Raw genomic sequence first — 22,008 nt, 5'->3', positions numbered from 1 at the left:
ACTGTTGAATTTGTCTAGAATATGTAAAAAGCTTTATTCCTAACCCCACAGCCCCAAGTGACATCATCAGTGTCCTTGTGTTTACTTGTACTTCATTAGAAAAAATAAAGCATCTTTGAAGCAGGTAGTGCTTGAGCTTTGGTTTCCTGTTGGTAAATGTGATTTATCTGCTGTCATTAGTGTGATCTGAAGACTGATTAAGTCTTTTTTCGCTGTAGTCGAATGTTTGAGCTGAGGCTCCTTCACCCACTGGGACAAAATTCAAAACAGCTTCTGCATAAAAACCCAACAGAGTATTTGAAGGGGGTGACTCTGTGTCAACGGGTGCCTTTTTTTTCACTCTCTGGGCTCCTCATTCTGGCTGAGAGAGAGGGAAATCAATAGATCTCAGTCGGCTCATTGATCGTTTGGTCTTTGGAGACTACTGTGGTTGGCTGTTTTGGTCTTTAACAACAATCAACCTCTGCTCGTCCACACAGGCAGGAGAGATGAGTGTGGCATAGACAAACTGTGTCATCACAGCAACACTAATGAAGTTCTGACAGTTTAAAAGCACACAAACACCCAAGGATACCATCTTTTAATGCCAGGAACAAGATGATGATAAACGCTGTGATGACTTACAGTACGACTGGTTACCCACAGACTCTTCTTCCTATTTTTCATCCCTGAGGGCAAAACTGGTTTTACTGTTAGTATCTTTAAATGTTTTTTAGACAGAAATAGGAAAAAGGCTTGGTTCCTTGGATACAAAAAATCCATAATAACCTTTCAGCATGTAGTAATTTATCTAATCAGAGCTCTTTACTGAGCAGGTCAGAGAGAAGAAGTCCAGATAGAAGCATGTGGTTCCAACATGAACGAGAACAACAACCTAAAAATGTTAATCTGTCGCGTAAAAGTAAGAGGCAAAACCTGCAGTTCCTCTAGCATCCACTAGAGACCACTAGAGAAAATGTTAAAACTTCACAGCAGAGATAAATAGCGTGATGTAACTTATCTGTTTGAGTTGTATTAAGGCTTAAAGTTTGCGTTATTAGTGGTGTGGCCTCTTTGACTGACACGTGGACAGAGTCTCTGAGCTGGACCTCTAAGCTGTGTTTGTGCTGTTGGAGCAGTTTTAATGACATTATTTGACCAATAATATGGCTGCTGTGAGGTTACTGTGCTAACAGACTGTCCAAGACGTCCGTGAGTGAAATGCTGGGATTTTATTTGGATGTTACTGAGCACCGTGTAATTAATAACCAAATTATCTTGGATTAGCTTATAACTCAACCCTCTTTCCCTATTTAAAAGGTTATGAAGGGTAAAACTATCCACAAAGGCCAAAATTCAATCAATTATTTGTATGGCAAACATTTTAACAAGCGAGACTGTAGCCAGCTTCTAGTGGGCATCACAGGAAATGCAGTGTTCTGTTTTGAGGTTTTGGTTTTGTTCAGTCACAACCAAAAAAAACTTTCCTATGAAGTGAAATGTGGAAATCGTGTCATACTTTTACGTTTTACATGTTAGCAGAGCAACAACGGCATGAAGGTCTGCCATGGGCATGAAATCCAGTTGTTTCAGCCTGAGTCATAATGGTGAACCGACCAAACGAGTGTTTATTAAGCTTGCCTCAGCCACTCAAAGCCATAACTAGTGAAACTAACTGGAAACACTAACTCCATCTCTGAATACGCAGTTATCTCAGCTGAATCCTCACATCTGTCTCACCATCTGTGGGATGTTTTCAATTACTGCATTTCTAAATCCAGACTGGTGATGCTCCACTACTTCTGAGAGAGACAGATATTTGAGATAGATATAAGTCCGGTATTAGTTTCTGTGTGAAAGCGAACCTGACATCCAGAAAAAGAGAGGATGTTTCTGAGAGTGTTGCGCTCTCTCGATCCGCTAAGAGGCTTATCTCATGCAGCATGTAACAGCGAGAGAACAACAAGGAGCCAGCGGCGAAATAAAACCTGATCTGGATTGAATCATCAAGCCACCGGAGTGATCGAGCATCACTCAACCTGCAGAGAGAGAGAGAGAGAGAGAGAGATGAAACCATAGAAACATGCCACGTAGCCACAGGCTGCACCACATGACCAAAAGTATGTAGACACCTGAGTCGCTGCTGGATAGAGTTCAGGTCAGGACATCAAACTGTTTCCCAAAGTGAAAGGTTTTCAGCAGGAGGGTTGAACTCAGACACGACACTCCTGCTGGACGTCCTTGCGCCGCTCTTTGGCTCCATTACACATGCGTCTAATCTTTTAGCTTAAGTTCTGCAAATAAACCCCTAAAGTCTGACGACCACATGCTAAAACTGTCCACACTCATGGCTAAGAAGGATCAAGCTTCTGCAGTCTGTCCACACAAATGTGTCACTTTTGCTGCACCTCGCGTCTACATTTCTCCACCATCTCCAGAGATGGGCTCTGGAAATACTGCTGAATCTTGGCATCTTGCCCCAGAGGGGAGGGACACACATCTCCACAGAATCCAGCCGAGGAGGTTCACCTGCCCAGAAGCTGTTGACCCGTTAAGAACTGCTGATCCATTAAGACCTGACATAGATACAATCCCAAAGCATGTGCAAGTACAACAAAGACTTTCTTATGCAGTTTTAAAAATACATAACCAATAAAGAAACTCTAACCATTTAAAACAAGTCTGAACTTTTAGATTTTCAAGAGCAGGGAGCTTTGATCTTTCATCAGCTGTGGGTAGCTTCCTCTGTAGATGTGATGAGGTGAGGAGCTCATAGTAGAACCCAGAGCTCCTCCATCTCAAGACGAGACAGCTGAGGTGCTTCACCAGGATTGGTCCAACGAAGAGGAGACCTCTTCCTTCGACACAGGACACCCTGGAAAGACTCTCAGCTGACCTGTGACCTCTCTGAGGAGCTGGAGAGGGTGGCTGTGAGGGGGAAGTGTGGGTGTCTGGGTCTGCTTGGACCTCTTCCCTGTGGTCACATCTGGCTCCATTAAAACTACACAGTGGCCATAGTTTATATACAGTCTTTGCTTTCTCTTTATAACGTTATCACTCGCTATGACGTCAGTGCATGCTGATGACGCCAAACCAGCTGAAAGCAGACTTGTTGTTGACAGAGTTATGTGCAGAAGTGTCTAACCTGATGGCCACACAGGTGTCCACACACTTTTGGCCACGTTGCTAAGCGCGTGTGTTGTGATTTTGGTGAACTGAGCCTTTATCGTAGAAAGTTCCAGGGTTGTTTGGGCTTTTGCAGTGAAGATGAGAAGAGTGAGGAGAGTGGGAGGTGAAGGGTGAGAAGGAGGGCAGGCTGGGGTGAGGTGGGCGATAAAAGAGGCAGAGGGGGAGGAGGGAGGACAGATGAAGCGCTTACAGAACGAAAGCGGTCGCGTTTAAACTCAACAGTTTCTCAGCACACAGCGAGCAGCGCCTCCTCCTCTTCTTCCCCCTCCTTCATCCTCCGTGCATCCATCCTCCTCCTCCTCCTCCGTTCCTCCTCTCCATGCCGGCGGAGGTCTCCGCGGGGCTGCCATGGCGAAGATCCGGGTGTCGTACGAGTACTCCGAGGCCGAGGACAAGAGCATCCGGCTGGGCTTGTTCCTGATCGCCTGCGGGATCCTCAGCCTCTTCATCCTGGGCTTCTGCTGGCTCAGCCCGACCCTGCAGAGCCTCCAGAGCAAGCCGGCCAACTGCACGGTGAGCCCGGCTGCCAGCTCCGAGCTGCCACCGCCGCTGCTGCCGGAGCCGCCGCCGTACAAGGAGGTGTAGTAGATGTAGTAGTAGTAGTCAGGTTAGTGGTAGTATTAGTTAAAATACACACTGAACCCGACTTTTCTTGTCGTTTGTTGTCGGGGTTCACGCTGTGCTGGTTTTCAGAGGTGTGTTTATGTGGAAGTAGTTTTAGTGAGGACTGCTGCTACCACACTTACTGTAGTACTGCTACTGCACTCAGTACACGCTGCAGTTAAATACTTTTGATATCACACAATACATTTCTAGGGCAGGCTTTGACTGTCTATAGTACTTCACCTTAAAATATTATTTTAGCACCCAGCCTATTAATAGTTCTTCTATAAAAAGAAAAAAATAACTTGCAGCCTACTGCAGGATACTGAGAGCTGTTAAGGATTTCAGCATTTCACAGGAACTGCTGACACAACCAGGACTTTAACTGATTAATTACACGCATTAAAAGTACATCAATCACAAGTACTGAAAAATAGTAAACGTATGTCTACTGTAGTGTTGCTATAAGGCTACTAACACTCAGCGGCAGCAGGGTGGCTTTACTTGGAGCCTAAATTAGTGATGTGACTGTGTAAGTGTGTTATTATCAGCTGTGGTATTAGTGGTTGATAAAGAGAGGAGTGCTTCAGTGTTAGTAAAATAATAAGTGAAGTCAGGACCAAAATAAATGCAGTTTTTAACATAATACTGACATTATTTTCTTCATATGCGCACTCGTCTACTTTCAGCTCAGTGTGGGAGTCTTTCTTGCACTTATTTCCAGTCTCCTTAGTTTCTCCTCACACACGGAGTGGAGTAGACACATTAAGCCAACTCACCACTGTACGTATGTCACCATGAGTTCAATAAAAGTGAGAAACACCTCCAGGCTGCCAACTCTCTGTTAGCTCTCCCGTTGCTGATGGTGGAGTAAACATTTCCATCGATACTCAATATCCAGATTTTGGAGTCAGGCTCGGGACACGTCGGCATGATTGGAGATTTTATAAAGTATTAATGTTGATTCAGACAAAAAAAAGTATTTAAGGGAAAATAATGTTGATTCCTGTGGATCTGGGTCCAGTATTTGCATTTTTTCTGTTTTTATTCATGTGAACTTAATGAATTCACAGCTTTTTGAAATTCTGTGCATTAACTGGACAAAGCTGCAGCTTTACTTATAGGTGAAAGGATCCACTTGCCTCTTTTGTTATGCTGCAGTTTTTAGGAAAGTCCAAATTGTTTACTAGAAAGTCACTGACATATTTACTCTAGTATATTAGAAACTGTCCTATTTCTGTCCTGTCTGTACTTTTAACCATATGTTGCACTGACACACTGACGAGAAGCACCATGTCGAAGAATTCCTGGTGTTGAGATCAATATTGAAGGATTTCTGTGAGTTTGACTCAGATTATCTGTGCTAATCTCCTTCAGCCACTCGAGAAGTGTCCAGTAATAACTGAGGGCAAACTCTAATGCAGATCAGTTATCAGACTTTGATGGACAGTGAGGGGGATCCCGCCGGTCTGACCGAGGTGATCTGACACAAACTGTCAGTCGTCTGTCAGTGAACGCGGCCCTCGCTGTTGTTTCTAAATTAAAGTCATTCTGACAGCTGAGTCTAACATCTGTAGTCCAGATTCTATGTTAGTCTGAGGTTTTGCTAACTTTAACCTCACAGGTAACATGCTGTAGTTCTAGTTTAAGCCTCAAATTTGGAAAATGCTGACTGGATACCCAGCAGTCAGACATTTTTTATCCCTCGGAGGATTATTTTTAACTTTCGGTATTTTCTCTTCCATTTCCTGGAAACCATCCTCATAACTCTCTAAAACTACTTGGTATTAGTTGGTATTTAGCTGTAAATTACAAGAAGATCACAGAGAAAGTCCTACACATGGGATATTGAGAAAGAATGACATTGTTATATTTGTGTTTTTTACAAAGAAAATATGTATTAATGCATTAGAAAGGCTAAATATTGCACTTAAACTGATCTTTCTTTCTTTTTTTCAAAGGTAACCTTCACAGCTGAAGTTTTAGTCCTGCTTTATGCTTGGAAAGTTCCTAATCTGTAGTAGAAGGAGTTCTAGAAAAAACCCTAATATACCACTTGTAAAATCTGCAGTTTTCTCATGCAGTTCATGCAGTGTAGACACAGAAAGAAAAGCATAACTCAACCTTAGTTGAACTTCAATTTCAGTGACTGTCTGTGCAGAATTAGAACATTTTAAGGTGCAACCTACATTTCTAGTAATGTTATGTTGACCTTGTCATTGTGTTGTTTTGATGTCGATGTTTCTAGTGGATCCAACCAGTTACAAACAAAGTTCTGTAAGATTCTTTAATCCTTCCATTGTGGGAATCCATGTTTTTGGATGGACCTTGCAGTGATGATGGTTATTTTTCCTGCCAGATTGATGGACCACGGCCAAAATTAAAGCCTCGTTAAGCTTTTAGTCAGAGAAAGAAGGCTGACCTTAACATTTCCCTAAGCTCATCGTCTTTTTCTTGCTGTTAACTATTCAGTTCAGTTCAGTTCAATTCAATTCAATTTTATTTATATAATGCCAAATCACAAGCTTAAACGCTAGATTGACAAAAGCTTATAAGATTAACAATCATTTAAGAATCTACTTTTATTTCTAGAGAGGAACTTCGTTCCATATGATGTTTCTTGAGATTGTTTATCTTCACCAAACCCATTTCTCAGGGAGTAAGACTTTCAGATGCAGAGGAACTTTTAGAATGGAACTACAGGTTAATCAAACAGATATTCAGTGATTTAAAAATCCGATGTTCTAAAATATTGTCCGGTATTGTTTTTTTCTTTATGACACGCAAAACATAAACAGGCTTCTCTGATATTTGTTATGTGTACATATTTAAGTTCCAACACGTGTTATTAGCAGGGAAGTTCCTAAGTGCCCTCTGGTGGACAAAGACAGCGATACATATAATGTTTTTGAAGGGTGTTTTTTTTTCCCTTTTTAAATTTCGGCTGTTAGCCAATAATATCGTCCTGCTTATAAATTGGCTGGGCTCAAGGTGGAACTTGGAGTGCTTTATGCTGTTTTACAGTATTTTGAGCTTCACAGAATATCTTTTGATAGAAGGGCAAGTTCAAATTCTTTTAAGCCTTTATCTAGAGGAAGACACCCAGTAGGAATTTGAAACGATGAGCTTGAATGAGTCACCATTTTGACAAGTTCGTCATCATTTTGTTGCTTTTCTGATGCTTCAACTGACTAATTTACCTGCAGCTGCATCTTGGTAACTTCTAAAGCTATTTTGCATTGTCTTGTTGCTGAATAGGAGGCCACCACTGTGCAATCAGAGGGATGATTGCTGTGAGAAGAAGGCAGTATAATTACTTTGTGAGATATTTTTACTGAAAGGGAGACAAACTTCCGTCTATTACCCTCAGTCTTAACAAACTCCACTGCCATCAGAAACATATTGAGAAAACACAAGCAGCCAATCAGTTTTTCTAGTTTCAGCTTTTTGTTCATGTAGCGAATCCATCTATTATTTTCAGGGGAGTCTTTTTTGCTCACAGATGGTGTCTCTGAATCTCCTTCCAGACATCTGAGTTGTTTCATTTTTAAACTTTTTCTTCGATTCATATGCAGCAGGTCGGTCTGGTGTTCTGCTCACTGGCAGCTGTTTCCCCAGTTGGTAAAGCCAATCAGCATTCTCCTGCTTCGGAGCCAGAGAACCAGTGACAGAAAAATGGCAACAAGCCTGAATGAGATCAAGACAGCTGTGCAGGTTTTGTACGTTGAATTTCCCAAATAACAACTCATAAATCTCAGTGTTTCTTCAGATATCCTGGTCACGGATTCTCCGTCTTTAAAATGGATAAATAAGATTGAATGAATCAATATTTCCATTTAGAGCTCCTGCTGCTCTCAGAATACAAAGTTACCCTTTAAAAAACTTCTCGTTGGGTTCAAACGTTCCTCTTCTTGCTGTACATGGCAGAAGAAAAAAACATGACCATTCGTGCTGCATCACTTTCCGCTCTGGATCATTAAAAGTGTTTGCACAGCGTTTTGAAGCCATTGAGACTTCTCATGGTATAAATTACAGGCAGCCACAGCCTGCACTCCCAGCTGTTTACTGTGGATGATGAATTCATACCGGCCTGATTTATTTGGCTGTTAGCTTATTGCATCATTTTGGAATAATGTTCATGCATTATGGAGACTGGAAGTCCAAAGTCATGTGGCAGAGAGCACGTCTGCTCCGTCATTCACTGATCCATTGCTTAATAACACATCAATCACGATGCTTCGACATTATTGCAGCTTTGTGACCTCTTGAGTGATGAAGCGGTCTGACTTTTATCAGATCTGCAAAGACTGACTGATTATTTCTCATGGACATTGATATTTATTTTCATGCCCGAGGTCGTTGTTTGAGTCCAGTAATGAGCCGGTAGACAAGTTGCCACCATCGCTCATCATTAACATCCAGACATATAAAAGATTTAGACTGTACTCTGTGTCCACACATTTTTAAAAGCTGCACAAACAAAAGTTCCCACAGATATAAGTGTTTACTAAAAACTGATGCTGACTGAGTCTCAAGAGAGCTGCTGCTCCCACTGCAAGGATGTGGACTCCGTCAGAGGCTGTGCAGAAAGCACGGTCTCCTCTCGAGCGTGGAGATGTAGTTGGACACGTTCAGCAGGATAGGACAGGACTTGGATTTGGGACAAGTTGAGCAATGTGGCACAAGTCCATCTCAGATGTTGGGCCAGTGAACCAACTGGGAAAAACTGAAACATCACAAGCTCAACTGGAAGGATCTCTGGAAAATGGAAGGAAGCAGACTCAGCTTTATAATCAGAGGCACCTACAATATCCTCCCTACAGCCCAAAACGTCCATTAGTGAAGTGGAGACGACCATATGTATGCTCTCTGCCAAACTCCAGCAACTCTCAGGCAAAAAAAGCCTGTCCCAAGGCCACAACACCTAGAAATGTACAACTTCCACAACCAGGTCCTGCAACAACTGGTGATTATCTCATAAGGAAGGAAAACTGACGTCAATGCCCTCGCTCCTACAGTGGTCTGAATACCAAGCCTCATTCCCTTCATGAGAGCAGGAGAACTTCTTGTGAAGTCATCGGCAAGAGTAAGCATGACCCTGGAAGATGCAGGTCAACCCTGATCACACTGGTCTTTCTGATAGGAACAATAACTAATCTCAGGCCAGACCTCATGTTGCGATCAGCTTTGCAGAAGATATTAGACATTCTGTAACTAATGGTACTTTGGGAATCTGGAGTTGAAGAGCCATATGAATGGGAAAGCTTGTCATAATAGCAGCTCAGGAAGAACCTTGCTGTGGAGGTTGAGTGTAGAGGGCTTATTGTCAAGACCAAAACTCCTGAAGAGGATGGGAGTGCGAGGGCACTGAGTGAAGTAGTGACTGGTTGTGGATCAAGAAAAAGGACGCCAGGTGTCATGTTGAGCCCTCTGGAGGTATTGTGGAAATAAAATCAATGAAATACTGAGGATGGAAGATGCCCATCTGATGACCCTAATGAAGCAGTTACTGCTCACCCACTAAGGACCCCAGGCAGGAAGCAGTGCTGATTACTCAAAGGATTGAACCATCAAGTCCTATAAGCTCCACTGAGTCAGAGTTCCTGTATTTGTTTTTAAATCCTTAAATGGTATTTACCCCGAGCTCTCAGGTCATCTAACCCAGCGGTCCCCAACCCCCGGGCCTCGGACCGGTACCGGTCCGTAAGTCATTTGGTACCGGGCCGCGAGAGTTGAGACTAAGGTGTGAAATGTATGGTTTTCAGGGTTTTTATCGGTTTTCAGCGTTATTTTGTTATCGTTTTTATCGTTAACTCAGTTTTCCTGGGTCTTTTCACGTGTGTTATGAATAAATCTTCTTTTTTTCAGTACCGGTACTAGTTTTATTTTGTTGTATTTATCCGCGACACCTTAAAGGCCGGTCCGTGAAAATATTGTCGGGCATAAACCGGTCCGTGGCGCAAAAAAGGTTGGGGACCGCTGATCTAACCAACTGCTGCTACATATACAGAAATCTAAGTGGAAACTCAGAGGGGACAGGATTCTCTATCGCTGCCCCAAGGTTATAGAATAAACTGTCTTTGCATGTTAAACAGTCACCTCAACAGTCCATTTTTAAAACTCATCTTAAACACATTTTTCCTCCCTGGCCTTCACATCAGCATGATACATTCAAATCATGTTATTTTTACCTTAATCCAACCTTCGGTTAAAAACCCAAACAAAACATTCAAATTTACCTCACAGAAAATTGGACAATTAGCAAATATGTATATTTCAAATAAAATTACCAGTAAAAAATGTTATTTTTCAACGAATCAGCTATCAGAATCGACGCAGTCCACTAACATATCCATCACTAATTGTGTGCTCCCCCTCTTGCAGGTGGTGTCGGTGTTGCGTCCGGAGGAGATGTTCGAGTGCGTGTTCACATGTGGAGCAGACTGTAAGGGAACGTCGCTCTACCCCTGCCTGCAGATCTTTGTCAACAACTCCGAGTCCAACTCTGTGGCTCTGCTGCACTTTGACGAGCAGCAGCTGGTCCTCAACCCAAAGGTAACAACACCTCGTTTTACCGTGTGACGTGAAGGCGTGAGCGGCATGTTTTTTATAATGTTTTTCTTCATCAGTTAGGCTCTGATGATGCTGAGCTGCTGTCCTGATAGTCCGAACTACTTTGTATCCGCTGTTTGGTCATTAAAACAGAGATGCTCATCATGTTTCAGCGCTAAAGAGGATTTTATTGAACCTGTTTATTTCCTTCATTTACTTTTTAAATTAGCTCTCACATCAGATAAGCTGCATTCTCCAGTTTGAAGCATTTAATGTCAGCTAATTGATTCATTGATTAATCCTTTCAGCCCATATGACAGCTCATTCTGTGGATGAAATAGTTTATTAAAAAATCAGCTGTTCCAGCTCTTATATCAGACAAATCAACAGCCAGCCTTTTTGAACGTTTTCTGAACATCATCTTTGTGCAAATTAATCAGGTTAGTTTTATTAACAGCTGATCATCCATAAGGTGTGATCAGAAAGTTTGGGGAATGAACAATAAGAATAATAATAATGTCATTTGCCCACAGTCACCTTTAAAGTCGTCTTCACCTTTGGAAGCATTGCTGCTACTTTCAGATCACTTCCTGTTCACTTACCGTGTGCACTTGGTTGAGGGCTATTGCTAATGTTTAGAACTGGGTCTTCTTCTACAGTCCAGAGACCAAACAGCAGGTTTCAGTCAAAAAGTTGTACAGTTTGCAGTCAGGACAGTTGTTCTTCGGTTTGTTTGTGTTTTTCAGGATTCGTTGGTTTGTCCAGATCTCCAGGCTCAAAGTCTCATATTTGACTGATGCCAGTGCTAGCTTTGTATTAAAGGCTGGCTTTTAAAGGCCAGTTTTACAGCCTTTAAATGAAACTAATAAGCTTTGCACTGTGAATCAGTGTTGCTATTACACATCTGAATTGGGGCAGACCTGAAAACCAAGGCTGTTGGATTCAAAATGTCTGAATGATTATGGACGATAATCATCGTGTCATGAAATAACACGTAAGCTCATACGAGTGCTTAAAATTTGATTTACCAGTCTCTCTTTTCACAGATCATTTATTTTAGTACAATACACCTCACCAGTTCATGAGACGGTGTGAGAGATTTCACTACAAGCTTAATTACTGACCCTTCATTTAGCATCACAATGAGTGAAGAGTGAAAAGCTTTAATTCCTGCTGCCAAATGTGGAGATTTACAGCAGCTCAAACTACAAAATATTAACAGTGAGGCTGCCAATTACTCAGAAATGAAGTACTCTGAGTACTCTACAGTGGTATTTGTACTGCATGAACACCCAGAAGTTGTAATATCTTGAGGCAAATGCAATAATCCGGGAAAGCTGATTCTGCTCACTGAGAACGCCGCCTCCGGATGAACACAAACAGCTGTCTGAGTTTTAATGGCAGCAACAACATATCAGGCAATCACCATATTAGGGATATCTGCTCTTGGTGACATCATACAGACCCAAGACTGGAAATTTGATGTGAAACTTAACATTTAGCTAATGGGTATAACTGTAGCCACATTATTTAAATCTTTGGCCATGTTTCATATGAACGTCACCACTGAAACAGCAGATTTAGGGCAGATTTAAAGTAAGTAGTTTGAGTAGCCTGATAAAAGGTGGTCTACGCCTCAGTGGGTCAGAGGTTAAATGGCTGAAATGAGGAAAAAATGGAAGTGTTGCAGTGATCTTGCCATATTTTGCTGTTTTAGTTCCATCTGAGTGTCAGGAGAGTTTCAGTCTGATTGTTTTTGTATCGCAGCATCTAAAGTCAGAGGTGAACCTAAACAGATCCGCTCACTGTGTGAATGAAGGACTCAGAGTGCCATTAACAACCAGCTGATGGTAAACATTACACAGCTGCGTGACTCCGGGTCTGAGGGCTGGCTATTTACAGTTTGAACCCCTCCGGGTTTCCACTTTAGCTGCGTGGGTCATGAAAGAAAGCACATCCATGTAGTCAGGTTCAATATCTGGTGAAACCAAAACAGCTGAAGCTTTCATAGCAATGACACGCTTGCATAATCTGGATGGGTCCACATAAATTTGGATAAATAGTGCAGAAAACCCCCCACGAGGGGCCAAAAGGACAATATGCAACAAAATAATCAAACAGCAACAGAGATAAACACAGAAGTCTGTGCTGCTGCTGCTTCTTCTTCTTTGGTGCATGCCTGGGTCGTCGCTACAGCAACAGAGTAAATATAGAGGGGAGAGACGGGGCGTCATCGATGCTGCTCAGTCGCCATGGCAACCCATGATGTGGAGATGGAGAAACGGAGAGAGAGCGAGAGAGAAGTCACGCTTCATTCAGAAATCCTTTAATGTCGAGAGAGAGAGGCTGAAAATTGGAAAAGGACGGCTGTCGCACCGCTCGTCGGCTAGGTGACCTTTACATGTAACTGAAAAAGGGGTGGGGGAGGGTTGGAGGGGAGGGTTCCTCGCTTCAAATATAAAACCTTTATTGCTCCGTCTCCTTCAAGACCAAAACATCGTTAACATGTTGGCAAAAAGACAAAAATGAGCTTGTTGGCGGGTCCTCAGCCTGCCTCACAGCATCATCAGCTCCTCACAGATTCCTCAATGTAAACATCCAGATTCATAACGGGAATAATAAGCACGTGTGCGTCACACACACAGGTATACAGCGATCATAAACAGACAGGTGCACTGAATGAAATATGATTTCATTTGGTGCTCACTTCCTCCTCCACGGGTTTGTTTTCAGACTCTCTTACAGCAGCTTTGTATGATTCATAGTTAAAAATAAGCCATATCTTATCCTGGGCCTCAAGCAGCCCCTTCGTCTCAAATAAGCTATAAGACAGCACAGAAGGTGGGCAGGGCTTCTGTGCCCAAGATGACCATCTTAGGGTTATATCTTTGTGTGACATCAGAAAGATCCAAGAGGAAAAAAAAACATGAAACTGAGTGTTCAGAGACGTGCTACACAGAGTGCTGTTTGAATATAATACCAGTGCTGGGTTCTGGTTGTACGGTCGCCATGTTTCACATCGCTTAACATGGGGCCGGTGATTGGAACAGTGGGGCGGTGGTTTGATCCCGGGCTCCTCCAGTGAACAAGTTTAAGTGTGTGAGTCTGAGTGCAGTAGTTAGAAAGCACTTAAAGAATAGAGTGTTTTGTGATTAAAAACCTCTTTGAGTGCTGAGTTTGTGTGGAAAATTTGCAGTTAGACGGTTATGGTTGAAATTTGAATTTTACTCTTTGTTCAGGAACAAGGAGAAACCAACAACAGCTCCGTATTTCTGTTCTTGGACTTTAAAACAGCAGCTTTGCTTGATCCACAGTTCAAAATAATCGTTCTTTAACATACAGCTCACTTCAGACTGAGGGCCTGCCCCTCAGTCTGAAGTGAGCTGTAAATTTCCTCAGACTGGCTGTCCCTCATAAACAGGAGGCGTATGGAGCTCCCATGACTAGATTATTAGAACTTCAAGGAGGTGTTATCCAGCTGTCTTTATGAACATTTTAACATGGTTAAAACCCTGAGTGGAAGTTTGATAACATTTGAAGAATTTTTTTTAAGAACTGTAAAAATGTATAAAACGTAGAAATTACAAAATTACAAACATTCAAAAAATTGGAATTTTCACATTTCTAATTTTGTAAAAACACAAGAAAAACAAAAAAACAATCAACCAACACAAAAACACGTATTTAGTTTTTTATGGAAAATCAGTTCTGTGTCTGTGATTCATGCAGTCGATGGATAGATCCAGCTGACATCAGCTGATAACTTAGCACTCCAGCTTCTTGTTCAAATACGGTCACTTCTGGCTCTTTTTGGTGCTCAAAATGCTAAAGTTGAGGCTTCAAATGGCCAAATGTCCACAGCAGATGGGTGATCAGGGTGCTGGTGTGTCTTTTATATAGAGCATATGGTTTGGGGCAGTGCAGTAATAGATGGTTTGAACCACAGCTGTCTTAAGCAGCTTTCATGTGGTCTCAGATGACAAAGATTGTGAAACTTTGTCGTGATATTTTTCCTCTCTGAAGCTGTTTGGACTTCAGCTCATTGTAAAGGCAGATGAAACAATAAAAGGCTGTGTGCTGCTAGCTCTGCAGGGGTATAAAAAAAGACAGCGCTGGGATTTTAGCCAATCACGATTTTAATAAATGACATATCGGCAGAATGTGTCTTCAGGGCCACAGCAGATCTCAGACGAGCAGGCAAGACGCATCGATATGTCTGTTTGGTAACCTCTCAGAAGGTTATTGTAGACGACACGCACACACCAGCTGCAGATACACAAAGTGACGCACACCTGCTGAACCACTTCATGTTTATTGGGGTCAGGAGTTCATTTCATTTTTGTTGGAGGAGAAATGAACTGTGAAGACACGAGCAGAGAAATGAGCTGCAAGAGATTTTATACTCAGCGTTTGTATTTAAGTGTACTCGCCCAGCTATTCTCATGAGGACCCGTGTCATTTTCAGACCTCATAAGGACCGTGGGGTAAAAGAAAGGTCATTTTGGCCAGTTGTGATTTTGGGTTGCTTCTGGTTATGACGTGGTTTGAGAATTGTCACAAAAGCAGAAGTGAAATATGTGTGTTGGGCATGTCTAGCTCTCAGCTTGTGTTTAACCACGAACTGATAAGCTGGTGTTTCTGATCAGATAACGACTCAGACCTGCAGCTTTAATTAAAACCTGACAATCTCTTACGTGTGTGCCTACATTACTGTGTGTGTGTTCGTGCATCACTGCGTAAATCCAAGCGCCGTGTTCACTTGATTCAGCAGGTGTGAAAACAAATATGTGGCTGGATATGCTCTCCGTTTCCTAATTTAAATCTCTGAAGGTGACATGAAAAGTGCAGCAGGAAGGTTGTTGGAGAGCTCGGAGAAGACTGTGGCATTTTAGTCCCATTACATTAAAAATACTGATAAGTACTGATACAGATCAATGGAGCCAGTATTGATAAAATCCTGATGATAGCTATCTGTAATCCTCACGTGCAGATATTGATTTGACTTCTGTTTACTGCATTATTCTTAAAGCACCTCAGTTTTCCTGCCTTTGCTTTACATGAACAGATTCAGTTGGCCTGTGCTGCTGTTGATCTTAATGTCATGTCAGTCATTTGGTCCACAGGCGGCTCCATTAAGTAATCCCCCCCCATAGACACAACACCAATTAACTCAGAGTGTCTGTCTTCTTCTTCTTCTTCTTCTTCTTCTTCTTCTTCTTCTATCTCTCAGTCAGCTGTTTTACAGCCACAACATCCATTTTAGACACAACTGCAATTAAGGTTCCCAGTCTGTCATTGAAAGGTCATGAAGAAAATGAGCTCAACCAGAGGTGCTTTTAAAGATGGAATTTGTTTAGATGGGTTCCCTGTTGGTTCTGTCTGGATTATATCCAATGCCATGTCAAGTTTTTCGCCTAACTTTCTTTAATTTCTTACAGAAATTTGTGCTGCCAGTCAGATCTATAGCACAATAACATGAAAACCATCCAACGACCAATCAGCTTTCTGCAATCTAACTCTATATAATGTCATCTGCAGGGCAGAGTGTGTGGATGTTGACTCTTCCTGGTTTTTCTGGTGATGGTGATACACTTTGGGGTCCACAAGCACTCAGTGGGGTAGCAGCATGTAAAAGTTTCCAATGTTCTACTGACTCAGTAACTGCAGATCTCCAAACCTCTTCTGTCATTATCATCATGACAGAAACTGTGCACTGGGAGCTTCGTGGCGTGGGTTTCCATGGTTGAGCAGCTCCTGTAGGTGTAATGTGAGAGTAGCCCAGTACTTTTCTTCATGTAATTTATGTCAAAGTCCTTCCAGAACAAGATCTCATAAATAGGCAGCCATCTTGAAATTCCTCCCAGTGCTAATTTTTATTTGAGTAGTCACCAGGAAATAAAACTAAATCTATAGAACCACCAGGGAAGTCTCATCTTAAAATACAAACACTTAAAAGGTTTGATCCAAATTAAATGTTTGAAAAACATTTTTCCCCTGGGAGTTTTACTTCGACCTGCATTTCCTAGATTTTTATTTCAGGAGTGCTATGTCTGTCTCTTATAACATCTCTGCTTATGTCCCATTTTCACTTCTTGGGCTTGCTGTAAGTTGTGAACACTGGAGTGGGATACCATACAAACAGGACAGAAATAACAAGAGGCTAAACAGAATGAACTCAAAGCAGGACATGAGGATGAGTATAAATAAACTCAAAAGCAAAAAGAACATTAGAATGAAAATTCAACAAAAGTCAACAAAGCAAAATCTCTGGGTCCAAAATCCAGGACCAGGAGAACATTAACAAGCATATAAAGAAAAGTTGAAGGTGGGGAAGAAATGAGAAACCTCCAAACCTCAAACTGCTGACGCTTTGCTATTACATGCTGATATAAACACAGTTATGGGAGGAGCTACTGAAAGAAATCAAGCAATTATTAGCAGATTCTCACAGAAATGACCACAGACGTCTGCCTGTAATGTTCAGACCTGTTTAAATGTGAGATGGATCTGGATTAAAGCCGCAGCAGGGACAAAGAGACATTCTTCAAGGTTGTTCAGTTACAGAGCCACTCCTGAATTTAGGGGAGTGTTTAATGCATAACATAAAAAATGTTTCTGCCTGGTCTTTGTAAGTTTATCCAGCTGAAAGTTATGAAGTCATAATGGTGATGAATTGATGTGTTTGATTAATTTCTCTGTCCTGCTCTGTTTTATTCTTTGTGTGCACTTCATTAGTCCAAACTCACAGTGTCCCTCTGGCTTTCTGTCAAACACACACACTGTTCAGTTCAAATTTAATGGAGTTTGCCAATCCAAGCTAGGCTGGTTACATTAGTGAGTGTGTGTCCAGCCCATAAAATATTTCATGAGTGCAGAAATCCGACTCTAAAGTCTTAGCAACAAACTAAAGCAGCTTTGGCTTCGCTGCAGCTCGGTAATATCTCAGCACAGCGCTCTGCAGATGTTGGTGTTATGGCAGGATTACTTCTCGGCACTGACTGGTCCTGCTGCAAATGTTTCCACTGATGTCCACATCTGTAACCAAACGTGTCGGGTCAGTTAGATGTTGCATCGTATGACGTATGATTTAGTGAAGAACGATCATAAATGTTTCAAAGATTATTTTTTTTTTGGGGGGGGGGGGATAAATCAAATATATGCACAGAGTCAGTGTTTACAGCAATGGCACTTCTTCGTGACTTCTTCGTCACTGTGACTCTCTGTGGTGTGCTGGATACTGATTGATGGACATGTCTTCCTGTCTCATCAAGTGATTGGTTTGTGGGCTTTTTAAATAGATTCTGGATCAGACTGTGATCTGGGGAGTTTCCTAGCCATGAATTCAAAGTGTAGTTTGATGATCTCCAAGGTTCTTGATAATCACTTTTGCCAAAGGTCACTCCATCATGGTTGAAAAGACACAGATTGAGGACATTTTTCCATATAGTCAAGAATCAAGAAAACTTTAGTCACCCCTTAAAAAGAGATTGTGTTGTCAATTTGTAGGCTGAAATCTCTCTGCTGCTTCACTGGACACTAAAAATACCAGAATCATTTCATCCTGAGTTCATTATCCAGGAAAGCCATCAGAAGTCTCTAAATACTCTGCCTTCTGTCCTAAAATTTATCACTAAAAGGCCTCACAACCTGCAGAGGCCTGACACGCTCCAAGAAATTGATGGTGGTTTCTCTAAAGTGTGCCTATCGAGTGTGCCTATTTTACAGTTGAGTCAGTCTTTTGGGGGCCCACAGTTAGGAGTCAACTTAATTAGCATTACTGTAAGAAACAGATGAGATCACGCACAGCCCTGAATCACATGTTACACGGGACACGTGAGGTAAAGTTAGTTGCTCAGCGGAGAGAAAGGAAAGGCATGACTGATGAACCAGGTCAGTGTAAACTGAGTTTCAGTCAATACGTGTATGAAAGGTTTTTCTTTTTGGGATTAACATTTTATTGAATTTTCCAGAACACTACAGTCCACTGTAAATACAGATCACAACATGTAAAAATTGCCTCAGCATAACAGCAGAGCAGTAGAGAATACAAAACCTTTGTATTCTGTGATCTCTGACAGTGCTCGTCAGGACCCCAATGTCTGTCCCACTCTAAGTTTTGACCTAATCCTTTTATTCTGAACAGATACAGATCCCGCTTCAGGTGGAAGCTCTCCATTCTTCACTCCTTTAGTGGAGAATTGAAGAAAGTTAGAATCATGCAAAAGGCTTGAGTTTAGCCTCCATCTGGGAGACTTGAAGGGGCTACCAAATGAGGTCAGATGCTGGAGTACCGAGGCATGGTCAAATAAGTGTATACCTCCAATAGAACAAGACATTGCTCAGGGCATGATAGAATTTGACATAAGAAAATAATCAATCCTCGACGGAGCATTGTGGGGGGCAGAATAAAAGGTGTAATCTCTTGTGGATAGGTTGAATACTCTCCATGCATCTACTAAACCCAAGTTCCTACACATTTTAAGAGCAACTGAAGCTGATCTAGAGTGTCGCTGTGAGGGAGTGCTTTGATCTAGTTATCATCCACTACCAAATTGAAGTCCCCTGCTATCAGGATTGGGTAATCACCCATATAGCTAATTATACATTCCAAATTACCAAAAAGGTAGGGTTGTCAACATTTGGTGCACAGATATTGATTAAAATCTTGAAATCTTGAATCTCAGCCAAGAGTAGCAATGTCCGCCCATCTGCATCCTTAACCATCCGGGTGCATTTAAACTGTAGCTGCTTATGAATCAAAATTGCTACACCCCTACTCTGACTGCTGCCACACGAAAAAAGTACCTGACCCACCTAATCACGGCAAAGTTTATCCAACTCCTGGGGGGACAAGTGAGTCTCTTGGAGAAAGGCAATGTCAGCTTTTTTTGATTTGTTAAATGTAATGATTTTCTTTTTTTTTAATTGGATGGTTAAGGCCCTTTACATTCCAGGTCAATAAGGTAAAGGGCCTTTGGTGCTTATTCGCCATCATGCATTTTGTATTGGACATATAACAGTGGGGTAACATATTATTAAAACCAGGAGTTCAACACCGAGTGGACAATATATGGATGGCTGGCTATAAATAAAATAGGCTATAAATAAAATATGGAAGTAAATAAAAATAACAACTGATAAACATTTAAGCAAATACGTCTGGGGTGACAGAGAACACTAGTTACCCTCAGGTGGGCCAGGAGCCCCCAAAAGCAAAACATAAACTTTATGGTCCGTGACTCTAACCAGTCAAACAGTCATAAACAGGACCCGTCGCCTGCAGCAGCAGCATACCAAGTCAATGTATTGTGAGCAGAGCAGTCATTTCAGGACTTAGCTCCCAGAACACACCTCTGTGCAGGTTGGTTAGAACTGTCCCTTGAAAGACAGTCTTTAATAGTCTTAGTGAGATTCTCTACCAAGCAGATTGCATCGTATTCTCAAAACTAAAGTAAGTGAATAAATCAAATCAAAGCGTGAGACCCTATAATATTGAAACTTAAACAGTTAGGAGGTGCAAAATATATCAATAATTTTAAATACTATAACTGAGCACCAGCCAAGGCCCGTTATTCAATGGCATGTTAATTACGCTATGGCAAAAAAGGGCAGTTTTTAAATCCAAGCCCTTGACTGTAAATAATTCCCTTAAGGTAAAGACAGAATGTAGTCCTGGACTTTTTTTGGGTCGATAAACTCACCTCTGCCCTCCGTCATTTTCAGCACAAGCAACGCTGGGAACAGTAGGGAGAACTTGATCTTCCTTTCGTGTAACAGCCGTTTACAGGGATTAAATGCCGCTCGTTTGTGCGTCCATACCCTTGCAGCCCTCTGGAAAGCAATCAAAGCACAGGTGGTTTCTCCATCCTCTGTTTTCGAGGTGGTGTAATTCCTGTCGTAGAGCGTTCACTTCGTCACTAGTTGCAGGAGAATTTTCCTTTAGTGCTCTGCTGGCATCCTCAAGGAAATCCAGGCAAGACTCAGCATTGCTTAAGCGAGTAGCCAATATCCCCTAACTTAGCCTCCACTGCCCTCGTAGCAGTTTGAATTGCATTGGGTTTGCTCTCTTGTGTCTCGGAGGTTTCCTTAAGTGTGCGTAAATACTTGCAATGTCCTTGGCTATTTGTTCAGTTGTAGCAATTTGAGTAGTATTTGACTTTGAAGGTGAGGGTGGCTGCACATCATTAGCTTTCGCCGAGGCTTCCTTGCTAGCACCTTCTTGGCGTTGAAGTGTACGCTTTTGTTGGTGACTTGGCATTATGAGCTTTCATAAAGAGTCTTAAAGCCTCCCGCTGTCCTGAGGCGATATTTTGTAAATGTTGTGTAGCGTAATGTTCTAATAATAATAATACATTTTATTTGAGGTGCCTTTCTAAAACCAAAGGTCACCTTACAAAGAGAAAAAGACATAAATAAAATAGAATCTAATACATTAAAATACAGAAAACAACAAATAAAAACAAAACAAAAAACACAAATAAACAAGATGACAGCAAGTAAAATCTGTATTAAAATCCACAAGCAGCCAGGGAACCTGAGTGCAGAGTTTTACATGTAGTTTTTTGCTTTGTATCTGTAACCAGACCTTAACAAAAAAATTTGTAACTCGTGTAAATATTTTTTACAAACACAAATCGTTTTCACACACACACACACACACACACACACACAAATTCTCATCTGTAGATGCACAAACATAAAACTTTCAGATATTTTGGTTTACCACAGTACAAAACGGACACAAATACGCATTTGATTTACAAGTACAAAACTGATTTACAAGTACAAAACATTCATGTCCACAATTTTATGGGCTCAAAATGTGGTCATAAATATTTTGTACTTGTAAATCAGTTTTGTACTTGTAAATCGGGATTTGTATGTGTAAAAAGAATTTGTGTGTGTAAAAAAGATTTGCATGTGTAAAAAAGATTTGTGTGTGTGTAAAAAAGATTTGTATGTGTAAAAATAATTTGTGTGTGCGTAAAAAAGATTTGTGTGTGGACTTAGCCAAAAAAAACCCTGCAAGTTACAAGTACGAATTTTGATCCTATTTTTCTTCCTTTCATCTGATTGGTCAATGTCATGTCAATCACAAATGTAACAATCCAATCAGAGAACAGATGGGTTTGGCTGTCGGAGGGGCGCTTTTTTTTAACTGCAGGTCTTTGAAGGGAATAAATGCCCTTTTACATGCCAACCCAGTAAAAGCCAGTGTTTTGGAAATGACAGTCTTCACTACAAAGCTTTCTTCGTTATGAATTAGCATACATGTTTTTATTGAACATTTGAAGAACTAGCAAAAAAACCCGAAACTCTTGTAGAGGACATAAAGTCAGAGATAGAAACGACAAGGAGCAGGTGCATCTAGTACAGGTAGAGCTGCTGCAAAAACCCACAGAGCCCAGCAGCCAGCACAACAAATTCTGGATCCTTGGCTTTTAGTTAGCATTAGCAGCACATCCTGCGTCCGATGTGAAAGGACTTTTATGCTGCGTACTGTGACTCACAGCAATGGTCCCGGGTCAGCCCTGACTTTGTGTTAAACTAATCCTAAAGTAATAATGGTATTTCTAACCACTGATATACCACAACTTTATCCTTTCAACAGCTGCTGAAAGTTAGGGGACCTAGCTGCTATCGGATATTTACATAGAGATCCTCCAGCTTCAAACTGTATTACCC

At 41.5% G+C, this 22,008-nt stretch overlaps 1 protein-coding gene and 1 pseudogene across 1 annotated transcript in view; one reads left to right on the top strand and one right to left on the bottom strand.

Annotated features, from left to right (window-relative positions):
• Positions 1-22,008, bottom strand: part of LOC146369571 (NACHT, LRR and PYD domains-containing protein 12-like) — a 335,320-nt pseudogene that overhangs the window by 160,229 nt on the left and 153,083 nt on the right.
• LOC146369574 (calcium-activated potassium channel subunit beta-4-like) overlaps positions 3,353-22,008 on the top strand; it is a 43,302-nt gene continuing 24,646 nt past the window's right edge. The window contains exons 1-2 of the mRNA XM_084909206.1: positions 3,353-3,681; positions 10,156-10,326. Coding sequence (XP_084765332.1) covers positions 3,517-3,681; positions 10,156-10,326 — 336 coding nt within the window. The 5' untranslated portion in view covers positions 3,353-3,516. The remainder of the gene's footprint in view (positions 3,682-10,155; positions 10,327-22,008) is intronic.

The sequence above is a fragment of the Perissodus microlepis genome, chromosome 17 (assembly GCF_051167445.1).
Source record: "Perissodus microlepis isolate ML-2025 ecotype Zambia chromosome 17, ASM5116744v1, whole genome shotgun sequence".
In the NCBI taxonomy this organism is placed as follows: Eukaryota; Metazoa; Chordata; class Actinopteri; order Cichliformes; family Cichlidae; genus Perissodus; species Perissodus microlepis.
Note: the sequence above shows the minus strand (reverse complement) of the source record. Positions and strands in the feature narration are given on the sequence as shown.